Source organism: Dipodomys spectabilis, unplaced genomic scaffold, assembly GCF_019054845.1.
Source record: "Dipodomys spectabilis isolate Male_0828 unplaced genomic scaffold, ASM1905484v1 ptg000157l, whole genome shotgun sequence".
Taxonomy (NCBI): domain Eukaryota; kingdom Metazoa; phylum Chordata; class Mammalia; order Rodentia; family Heteromyidae; genus Dipodomys; species Dipodomys spectabilis.
This window is the reverse complement of record NW_024870834.1, coordinates 18,773,245-18,784,896: the sequence shown is the minus strand read 5'-3', so window position 1 is coordinate 18,784,896 and position 11,652 is coordinate 18,773,245. Positions and strand designations below refer to the sequence as shown.

Sequence of the window (11,652 nt, the reverse complement as noted above, 5' to 3'; positions counted from 1 at the left end):
TTCTTCCCAGGCTGGCTTTGATCCGTAATTCTCAGATCTCAGCCTCTTGAGTAGCTAGGATTATAGGTGTGAGCCACCGGTGCTCAGATGGATTTGATCCAGGCAGAAAGCTGTGATGCTCTGGTCCTGGGGCTCAGAGAAGTGGGACGGGGGGGTGGGGGGGGGGGGCCAGGCAGGGGAGAAGGCAAGGCTCTTGTCTTATGGGAGATCAAAGTACCAGGACAAGAAAGGGTTTTTCTATTTATTACAAAATTTGTTTCACAAATACAGGTGACCATAAAGTCTAAAAACAGCCCAGACCCTTTCATTCTTCAACTACCTCTAGATTAAAGAGCCACCACAGCCTGCTCACACAGAGTGGAGCCTGCATTGGAAGAACTGCGCATCCCTTGGATGGCTGAGTGTTGGGTCCACAGCAGAGGAGCCTGGTGTGTGGAGACCAGCGGTGAAGCAGCCCTTGGTCCCGTTGCTCTGGGTGGACAGCAGCTTTGAGTTTCACAGTCCTATGTTCCCACCACAAAAGCCAAATCAAAGAAGAGAAAGAAAAGGAGAGAACAACTACAAACAGTAGAAGACTGGAGGGGGCGTGCGGGTGGGAAGGGCTTGGAGTTTTCTGACTCGGATGGATAGAGTATACACTTGGAAATCACTGTATATTGTATGGATGTGTTACATACATGTATGTATTACATGCATACAATTTATCTTAGAAATTTTTGTAAAAAACAATGTATTTTTTTTAAAAAAAAAACAACCCCAGCAAAACTTGAGGCTGAAAGTAAAGGGGCTGAGGAGGAAGCTAAAAACAAAAACAAAAGGGCAGAGAGGAAAACAGAGACAGCAATGGGGAAGATGGAACCTTGGAGGAGGCGGTGCCAACTGACTTAATTCCTTTTCTTCTGTCTGGATACTGGTTCTGCTTCTAGGTACTGGAGCCCGACCAGCATTCCCAGGATTGAGAAACCTTAGACAGGAAAGAGATCAGTTCAGGAGGAAACACAGTGCCTTTCTTAAGATTCCCACACAGGCTTTGCGCTGGGCCTACAACAGCTGCTGTGGAGGTTCAGCAGGTAGGAGGAGGGGCTTACTTGCCACCATCAGAGGTGCCAGGACGCCAATTGTGGGAGCTGCAGTTCCAAACACAAACAACTCGGAGAGGAAGTGTCCCAGGGCAAGCAGGAAGGTCCACAGCGTGATATGGTAGAGCCTGCAAGGGAGAAATGGAGACAGAAATGGAAAGGAATGTTACTGCTTGTTCACTATAAGCTCTCAGCTGACTTGATGTATACTTAGGGATATGACTGTGGCTTAAGAGAAAGGACACTGTTCCTGAGAAAACACATCAATTCCTTCTCTCCTAGGGCAAAAGAAAGGTTTGAGAGGCTAATCTGAGAGTATAGTCCAAGTGGTCAGAGCAAGTCTTAGCAAGGATAGCAAAACAATGTCTGGATTATGGCAACTCTAGACAGTGCCAGTAATGTTGGCGCTTTGCTTGTCCAAATGGGCAGTATAAGCCATCTACAGGTGTCTCCACGCCAGCCAGTGTTAATGTGACAGAAGCCACAGAGGACACAAAGAGCAAGCCATCTCTGGGCCTTTCAGGCATTCTTGTAGGATAGTCTGGTTACTTTGTGTCTAAGCCTAGAATGGTCAGATGTAAGACATGGTGACAGCCTGGAGAATGAGAACTTATTTCTCAGCTTTCTCCATGAGGTGATGAGAGGCTATTGGCTCATGGCTTCTTGGACTGCTGCTGCTTCTATTTCTTGTTTGTGTTTTAAGGATGTAACTTAAAAAAATATAAAGTGCTTCAACTATATGAAAAAAATTGGAGAAAACTGCCAGGCACTGTTGGTCTATGCCTATAATCATAGCTACTCAGGAGGGTGAGATCTGAGAATCTTGGTTCAAAGCCAGCCTAGACAAACACATCCATGAGACTCTTATCTCAAAAAGCTAGCAAAAAAACCAGCAGTGAAGGTATGACTCAAATGGTAAGGTGTCAGCTATAAGTGGAAAATGTGAGAGTACAAGTCCCTGAGTTCAAGCATCAGTACTGGCACACACAAAACAAATTAGAGAATATGATAATGAACCCTAGTGTAACCTACACCCAGCTTCATCAAACTTTAACATTTAGACAGATCCTTTTTTCCCTATTCATGCTGGGAAAGTGCTCTACTATGAGCTACATCTTCAGCTGGATACTTTTTTCCTGAGACAAAGAGTTCAAAGAACTAAAGTATTACAGAAATAGAGTACAAAGAAACAAAACCCTACAGATATGAGTTAAAACTCCTACCGTATTCTACCCTGATCCTGTGCTCCCTCTCTCCTCCGCAGAACTAATCATTATCTTAAATTTGATGTTTATCATTCTGGTGTATCTTTAGTAAAGGAGTACATCTGTGTTGATTTGGAGTTTCCATTTAAGAAGGGAACAAGATCAGGATGTATGTCATAAGTGCATGGATCAAAGTCCTAGTTTAGAAAGGACTGGAAACACGAAGTCAGCATTTGCAGCTGTCATGGGTTGGGAGAGGGGGAAAAGTGAATGGGTAACAGAGGTAAGGATTGTCTTTGCTCATTCCAAAAGCACAGCAAACAGAAAGTATAGCCCTACCAAAAATTCATCATGCTAAAGGTCTTTATCCTTCTTTCTTTTCCCTCAGTCCCCAAGAAGTAGGATGTCTATTATCATTTTACCAATGAAGGTAAAGATGAGACCATGGTGCAGAGAAAGCAAATAACTTATTGCTATAAAGCTAGTTACCAACAAATCTGAGACTTAACCATACTACTTCCAAAAATATGTGTCTATCTAGGACATGTAAACCATAGTTTGAAGTTAAAAAAAATTAAAAATAAAGTTGGAGATCAAAAGGCTAATAGTTTTGCTTGAAATCCCACTGAGTCATTCTTCCTCAGTTTAAATTAATTGGGTCTTTAATATTCAGGTCTGCAAAGTCAGGAATAAAAACCACTGCCTCCCAGTGCTACTAGGAGCCTTACTGATCAAGGTCATGTAGATGAAAACTCCTGGTATAATTAGAGCCATGTTATTGCCTCCTCTCTTCCCCAGATATTGATAGCCTGAATAAGATAAAAATTCTTCAGCTGAGCACCAATGGCTCACACCTCTAATCCTAGCTACTCAGGAGGCTGAGATCTGAGGATAATGGTTTGAAGCTAGCTCTGGCAGAAAAGTCCCCATGAGACTTGTATCTACAATTAACTACTCAAAAATTGGAAGCGGTGCTGTGGCTCAAGTGGTAGAGCACTAGCCTTAAGCACCAAGAGGCTCAGGGACAGTGCCCAGGCCCTGAGTTCAAGCCCTACAACCAGAAAAAAAAAATAAAAAAAGAATCCTTCAGTGTGAAGCTGGCCTTTTGACAGCCTCACAACTAGTGAACTGAGCAATGTTTCTACTCTGTGGGAGAGAGATGGGGCTGGAGCCTCCTCTAGTGGTTAGAGTTGGTAACTGCTCCATGCGAGCCTTAGTACCAAGGAAAGGCAGCATGCAGATTTTTACCTCTTCTTGACTTTGCATGAGCTTGGTGTCAGTTTACTTGTGGATAACTCTTTTGCATGGCTCAAAATTTCTGCTCATTCCTGTTTCCTAAGGAGACATGTATGTATGGGTGGCTACTCTAAAAGGACCATACTGGGATTAGAGGCTGTAGCTTACCACATGGAAGGGCCTGGATTTGATCCCTAGCACTACTGCAAAACAAAGCAAGACAAGAAGGGCATCCTACATAGCAGAAGGTAGATTCTTTGGTAAAGGAGAGGAGTACCGGTGCGGGTAGCTCACGCCTGTAATGCTAGTTACTCAGGAGGCTAAGATCTGTGGATTGAAGTTTAAGGCCAGCTCTGGCAGGAAAGTCATGAGACTCTTATCTCCGATTAACAGCCAGAAAAGTGGAAGTGGAGTTGTGGCTCCAAGTAATAGAGTGCTAGTCTTGAGCTAAAGAACTCTGGAATAGTGTCCAGGCCCTGAGTTCAAGCCTCATGACTGACCAAAAAATAAAAATAAAAATTAAAAAATAAAAAAGGAGAGGAGTGTGATACAGACAACTAGATAACGCTGCCAGTCAGTTCCAAAGAATTTTCAGATTTTAAAGAAAACCTGTTGTGGCTATCATGGTTTTCCAGATGAAAGCAATGGACCCTGTTATTATCCATGTTCTAAGCTTATGTAACAAGCCTAACCATAGGGTGATGGGTATGCATAATGCTAAAGGATGCTAAAGGTCTTCTGTTACATACGTCTTGTTGTGAATGTCAATGGCACAGAGGCAGCGAATCACTGAGGAGAGCAGTGTCCAGATCCCAAAGGTCCGGGCTTGCAGGCCATTCACTGTGTAGAGAGTGAGGGAAAAAGAAAATAAGGGTTGAGAGGAGAGTTTCCTTCCTTTTAAATACTTCCTGTTTCTCTGTGGTTTATAACAGGTAGCTGAACTTGCCCTTCCTATGCCTGAGCCCACAGGGTTCTGGTGCCAAACCAGGGGACTAGAAGAAATTCCAGAACAAGAACTGTTCATATCCTCCTCATTGTCTTCACTTGGGAGTTCCAACAAAAAAAATTCAGTTAGGTAAATAGCTCCTGGATGTAGCTTACATACTTTGGAAGCTGAGAGGCTGTATTAGAACAGCTTTGGGAGAGAGAGGAGTCTGTTTAGATACTTAAAAAGGCCAACCTGAACAGGAGATTCAGCAACAATCTAGATGCTATCAAGATGTAGTTTTAGTCTGTGGGTCTCTTCCTGAATCTACCTTTACATTGTTTGAGCCACAGCTGAAGCAGGCTAGCTTCCTGGGCACATGGAAACGGCACTGTTTCTTGGGTGTGCTGGAGGCACTCTATTCTTGGTGAATACATTCTGACACTGTTGCATTAAATATCTTGATTTGATAATATGGGTCATATTTCAATACAACAGTGGTTCTTAACCAGTATGTGTCAGTACTGGAACTTGAACTTGAGGTCTTGAGCTCTTACTTGGCTTTTTTTTGGGTCAGTTGTGGGGCTTGAACTCAAGGCCTGGATGCTGTCCCTGAACTTTTCTCCTCAAGGCTAGCACATTGAGCCACAGCTCTACCTCTGGTTTTGTGTTGGCTAATTGTAGATAAGAGTTGCATGGACTTTCTTGCCTGGGCTGGTTGTGAACTTCAATCCTCATATCTCAGCCTCCCGAGTAGTTAGGATTATAGGCATGAGCCACCAGCACTCTGCTTGGGCTTTTTCTTCTTCTCATGGCTGGTGCTCTATTACTTGAGCTATGCCTCCACTCCCACATTTTGCTGATTAACTGGAGATAAGTCCCTCAGACTTTCAGTGTGTGCTGGCTTTGAACCACGATACTTAGACCTTAACCTCTGCAGTAGCTAGGTTACAGGTGTGAGCCACTAGCTCACAACCCCAGGAGCTTATTAGTATCAACCAAGAAGTTTTATAAAATTACTATGGTCTAGACACTAGACCAGTTACAACGTACTCTCTAAAGGTAGGCCCTGCCATGAGTACAAAATAGAAATGCTCTGCTCAGGTGATTTAAATGAATAGCCATTGTTCTAAGGCATCCAATGGCTTAGAAATGCCTCAACAGTGAAAGCACATTTACTTCTTTTGCTGGTCTGTCTGTTGACAAACAGTGGAAATTTCAAGTGAGTTGGGAAAGTGGTCAAGTCCTTGTCTAGCATGTACAAAGCTCTGGGTTCCATCAGCACTGAAAAAAAAAAGAATTTCAAAGGACAAGGTTGCCAATTGAAAGTTCTATTAATGTTTACTTAAGCTTTAAGGACTTTTTTGTTTGTTTGTTTGAATCATGGAGCTTGAACTCAATCTCTAGGGGCTGGCCCTGTGCTTTGGTGTTTAAGGCCTGCACAGCTCCACTCTCAGCTTTTTTTTTGGTTTTGGTGCTTAACTGGAGAAGAATCTCCTGCCCTGGCTGGCTTTGAACCATGATTCTCAGATCTCAGCCTCCTGAGTAGCTAGGATTACAGACTGGTTTTATGGACTTTTAACATTTGAAAACCTAACAGCTCTACCAAATTCATATCATTGAAGATCTTTAGAAGCAGTTAAAAAAAAAAAATCCACATATCAACCAAAAATCTAACAGACCTAAAGGGCTACATTCTTTAAAAACAAACAAACTAGCCGGGCACTGATGGCTCATGCCTGGAATCCTAGCTACTCATCTGAGCTGAGGATCACAGTTCAAAGCCAGCCTGGGTAGGAAAGTCTGGGAGACTCTTATCTTCAACTAACGACCAAAAGAAAACTGGAAGTGGCACTGTGGCTGAAGTGGTAGAGTGCTAGCCTTGAGCTGAAGAGCTCAGGAACAGTGCCCAGCCCCAGAGTTCAAGCTCCATGACAGACAAAAAACAAAAACAAAAAAGCAAAAAACAAAACTAATTTGATAAATTTGTTGATTAAAAGACAGGAAATTTCTCTAGCTTGTGGGATACTCAGGGGAAGTGCTTCATCAAAGGGCCAGGCCAGATACCTGAAGTCCTGGGCACAGGACCATTTGAGGGTAGCATTGGAGGGGTGAAAAACCATTTTTCTGTTCAACTTTTCCAGTTCTTGACTCCTATTATATTTGAGCTTTGTTGAAAAGAAGCCTTAGCCTACTTAATTTCACTTTAGACCCAGATGTTGCTGAAAAATGAGCTAGGTCAGAGCGTGAATCTGGGTTAGCTATAAATGTGGCACAGAACTGTCAGCTGCTATCAGATTGTGCAGCAGCTCAAAGTAACCCCACCTCAACATGACCAAGTGTGGCAAGCTGCAGAGGAAAGGCGCTCTCAGCAGAGACACATGGGGGGAGAAGGGAGAGGTTGGGAGAGGTCAGCTTGAGCCTTGAGGTTTCACTGGGTAGGGGTGAGGGGGGCACTCAGAGGGATATGTGATTTCCGCTCAGGGACTACATCACAGTTTGGGAAGACTGTGATTAGTAACTATACCTGCAACATGGAATATAAACTGTGATCTGATCAGAAGAGGACTCTGAGCTACAATGAAAACTTCTTTTATGGCATCCTAGGGGCCACAATAGCAAAGACATAGTTCAAGCATCCAAAAAAAAAATTACAAAAGTTGATTTACAGCACCCTATAAAAGACTTTCCCGGGCTGGGATGTAGCTCAGTGGCAAAGCGCTTGCCTAGCAAGTGCAACGTCCTGGGTTCGATCCCCAGTACCAAAAAAGAAAAGACAAAAAAAATACAATTAAAAAAAAAAAAAACCCAAACAAAAAAAAGACTTTCCCCTCCTAAACCAAATAAGATTCCTCACCCTGTCCCTGCCCCACCTCACTCCCAGCCTTTTGTTTACAACTAGCTGGCAGTGACTTTTCCTGGCAAGTTACTCCTCCATCTGAACCCAGGCTTCTGCCTTCTCATAGTACTGGTTGGCTAGCTGGCCCTAGCTGACCACGTTCTGGGGGAGTGGGGATTGAAATGCAGCCTAATGACCCAATATATTGTTATAAAGTTCAAAAAAAAATTTCTGATTTCTGAGATTACAGCAGATACAGCAATGTATCACCATATCTAGCCTGTTCTATGATTTCTTACCGAGGTTTGGCTTGCCAGTGTACAGCTTTTCATAGAGAAAGGTATGGTCTCAGAAGCTCTGAAGCGTGTTCCCCATGGCTATGATGGACACTATGACCAGCCAGCTTCGTAACACATTCAGGAAACGGCTCATGACTCTCCTCAAAGCAGAGAGGGTATTTTTGCTTTGAAAACAAAGCCAGACATCTAGGGGCATCCTAGAATCACAAAGTAACTACTTTCTCCCTTGCCCTTATAAGGCTTTCTGGCCATACAAATTGTCTGGGGCAGTGTAAAATGAATAAAAAGGTATCCAAAGAAGCAGATGAAAAGGGCCAAATGTGCTCTACAAAGTTTGTCACTCCAATGGTTACCAAAGACTAGGTTAGACAGCATCAGAATCACCTGGAGGTTAGAAACTAGATCCTTGGGCTTCTCCCAGGTTTAATAAATTGATTTGGAGAGAGAAATGGATACATATGCTTTGTTTGATCTTAAGTTTCCTGGGTTGTTCTTATGTAAAGTTTTATTTGGGAACTAGCTAGGCAACTCCTACATAGAATACTGTTCTTTGATTTCTTTTCTTTTTATGGGGGAGGCAGGGAAGAGGAGACAGTCTTACTATGTAACCTAGGCTAGACTTGAACTTACAATCCTCTTGCCTTAATATTTCTGATTGCTGAGATTCACACCCCTTGAGAGATCACAGGGATTCGTTTGGGACTTAGGACTTCGGAGGGAGGTAGGCTGCTGGATACTATGGTTGGTTTAACTCTATGCCCCACTTTGCTGTCTTTTAGGGGACTTGTACACTCAGGCGGCTGAGGCAGCAATGGAAGTCATGAAGGGCCAGCTAGCCAACCAGTACTATGAGAAGACAGAAGCCTGGGTTCAGAAGGAGGAGTAACTTGCCAGGAAAAGTCACTGCCAGCTAGTTGTAAACAAAAGGGCTGGGAGTGGGGTGGGGCAGGGACAGGGTGAGGAATCTTATTTGGTTTAGGAGGGGAAAGTCTTTTATAGGGTGCTGTAAATCAACTTTTTTTTTTTTTTCGATGCTTGAACTATGTCTTTGCTATTAGCAGAGATACTCTTAACTGTCCCTTAGGACCACGTTCTGGGGGAGTAGGGATTGAAATGCAGCCTAATGACCCAATATATTGTTATAAAGTTCAAAAAAATTTCTGATTTCTGAGATTACAGCAGATACAGCAATGTATCACCATATCTAGCCTGTTCTATGATTTCTTACCGAGGTTTGGCTTGCCAGTGTACAGCTTTTCATAGAGAAAGGTATGGTCTCGGAAGCTCTGAAGCGTGTTCCCCATGGCTATGATGGACACTATGACCAGCCAGCTTCGTAACACATTCAGGAAACGGCTCATGACTCTCCTCAAAGCAGAGAGGGTATTTTTGCTTTGAAAACAAAGCCAGAGGACAGGTTAACCTGTGTTCCAGTTATGAGGGCTATCCAAGCTTAGTTGGCCAATCACATCATAAACTCCTCCCCAATTCCTTTAAGCTCATCCACCACTGGTTTTCCTATCACACTGCTTTTATATTAACTTTATATAAACCCACTCATAGTGGCAGAGACCAACTGATACAATGGAAGGAGATGACAAATATAACAGGGGGAAAATGGAGAAAAGAAAGGGAATAGAGGAAAAGGCGGTGTACAGACATTACTGTAAGTAGCAGAATGGATTTCTGTGTAAGGCTCATGGAAACTGCTCTCAATACTTAGTTATTCTGACAGCACTGACAGAGCAGTATGTATGGTAGTAAGTGTACAAACTTACCTTTTATCAAGTAATTTCTTCAAATTTCAGTAATACCCCAAATTAAAGCTCCTTTCTCTTGGCTGGAATCAGTATCTCTAAGTCTTTCCTTTGTAATGAAAGTGGTTGCTGATGACAGATCTCTCCAAGCCTCATTCATTTGAGTAGAAATTATGTTGTAAAGGCACCCCTTAGGGCTGGGAAGATGGCTCAGTGGTAGAGTGTTTGCCATGCATGCATGAGGCCCTGGGTTTGATTGTTCAGCACCACATAAGCAGAAAAAGCCAGAAGTGGTGCTGTGGCTCAAGTGGTAGAGCACTAGCCTTGAGCTGAAGAGCTGAGGGTCAGTGCCCAGACCTAGAATTCAAGCTACATGACCGACAAAATAAAAAGAAAAAAGAAAGAAAGAAAAGAAAAAAAAGGCACCACTTATAGCCTTGGTTTGTTTTTTTTTTAACTCTGCTTCTCAGCAACACCATGCTTCATAAGTTAGAATAATTTAAAAATTAAAAATAATTGTGACCTTATAACTAGTAAGAAAATTATATTGAGGAAGAAGGAGCAATCTTGATGTTAAGTTGCAAGAAAAACTGCAATAGCCACTAATGCTTGGGCACTTGTTCCATGCACTGTGCCAACTTGGAACACATATTATCTAATACCTATAACAAGATAGGCAGGTGTTATTAGTATTTCCATTTTACAGATGAGGTGTGGGACGGAGTGGTCCAGTGATTTGCTTGAGGCCACACACCCAAACAGTTAGTATATAGCAGTTAAGATACAAGCAATGACTCACTGACAGTTTTTTGATGGAGTTCTCATTTTTGTGAAAGATCAGTATACCATCTCAACTCTTGCCATCAGATGGTATAGAAAACACATTAGTTGGGTTATATGCTTTTTGTTTAGATCAACTCTCACTAAGTAGTGATGGCTACCAGTCTGATTTAAATGAGACCTAAAGAATCTAATGACAGACCAGCCTCTCATCACCATCAGTATCACCATCACCATCTCGGTCCATGGTTTATCTGCTGGTAGGTTAACTTCTTTGTCCTGAAGTGGTAATAAACTATCTTTTATCATTTTGGCAAAGAAGTTTCAATATGGTCTCACACTGCCCTGCTGAAATAGAGATTACAGTCATTAAAGTCAGTAGTGATCCAAGACAGTATGAAGCACTAGAAAAGAGCTGTAGAGAGGGAGGATTGAGCTCCTGAGGGAAAGATAGTTCACAAAGGTGGACCTTATCCAAGCCCAGAAAGAATAGGGGTATAGCGGGCACCAAAGGCACTTTCCGAAGTCCACCTCTATTTCTCAACCCTTCTCAAAAGGAGATTCAGGTCTGCTTCCAGGGTTAAGAAAGTAGAAGTAGGACTCTCTCTTTTCAGTAGAACTTATGTTCTTCTTGGTTTTCACAGTTCTTAGAAATCACAGCAGACAGCAGATGAAAAACTGAGCATTTCTGAATTGCCCTGTCAGTTCCTAAACCCCATTTCTCAACACTTTGAGGGCCTCTCAGAGTTATATCTTTCATCTTCGGACTGGCCTAGCATGGGTGTGGTGTTAAATCTTAAGAGTCAGAAAAGACAGATTCTTATCCTGGCCCTACTATTCGGTATCCATGTGGATTTAAGTCAGAACATTTACAATTTGCAGCCTCGGTTTTCTCATCTGCCAAATGGGAATACAATTATTTACCCGAAAGTGTTAGGAGAATCGCCTGAGAACTGATTCTTGCACAATGGCTAGCTCGCTATAGCCGATCCTCCATTCTTCTATTCCTTCGTTCCCCTGATTTACCAAGTGCTCCCCATCTTCCCACATCCTTGTCTTCGTCCCTCCAACCTCTTTGGCCCAGAAGGTAGTCTCCCAGGAAACTTCTACTTTCCCCAATTCCCAAGGATCCTCACAATCAGATCTCACACAGACACCTAACAGCTTTCTCATGCAAATTATCCTACCTGGCGACGGGACTCTTAGCACTGCAGCAGTAGTCCTTCCCGACAGCTCCAGACCTGAGTCCATATGGGCCACTTGTCTCCGCCCCCGACCTCAGCCGGGGCCCAGGATTGGATCGTTCCTATCACTCCTTTGCTCTGATTGGCTGCTTCGGTTTTTGCTGGAGCAGGCGATAGGGAGTGAACACCTTAGCTGCCAATCAGAGGTTGCCGCTGCCTAAGCTACTCTCCTGGTACGTCGTTCACGCAGAAACCCTCCTCTTGAGCGTGGCGGAACTATAGGTTTGGAGTTAGTCTTTTAGGGGCGGAGACACAAAGAGAGTAGTGCCGTGTTGGGGGCGGAGGGAG

The 11,652-nt window shown here is 43.2% G+C and overlaps 1 protein-coding gene across 1 annotated transcript; it reads right to left on the bottom strand.

Moving 5' to 3' along the window:
- Window positions 1-226: 226 nt before the first annotated feature.
- On the bottom strand, window positions 227-11,520 carry Erg28 (ergosterol biosynthesis 28 homolog). The gene is made up of 6 exons (XM_042692825.1): window positions 11,308-11,520; window positions 8,812-8,975; window positions 4,270-4,360; window positions 1,089-1,207; window positions 860-964; window positions 227-503 (listed from the first exon to the last, which is right to left on the bottom strand). Exons 2-5 carry the CDS (start codon window positions 8,942-8,944, stop codon window positions 885-887), a joined length of 423 nt encoding a protein of 140 aa, XP_042548759.1. The 5' UTR covers window positions 8,945-8,975; window positions 11,308-11,520; the 3' UTR covers window positions 227-503; window positions 860-884.
- Window positions 11,521-11,652: the final 132 nt, after the last annotated feature.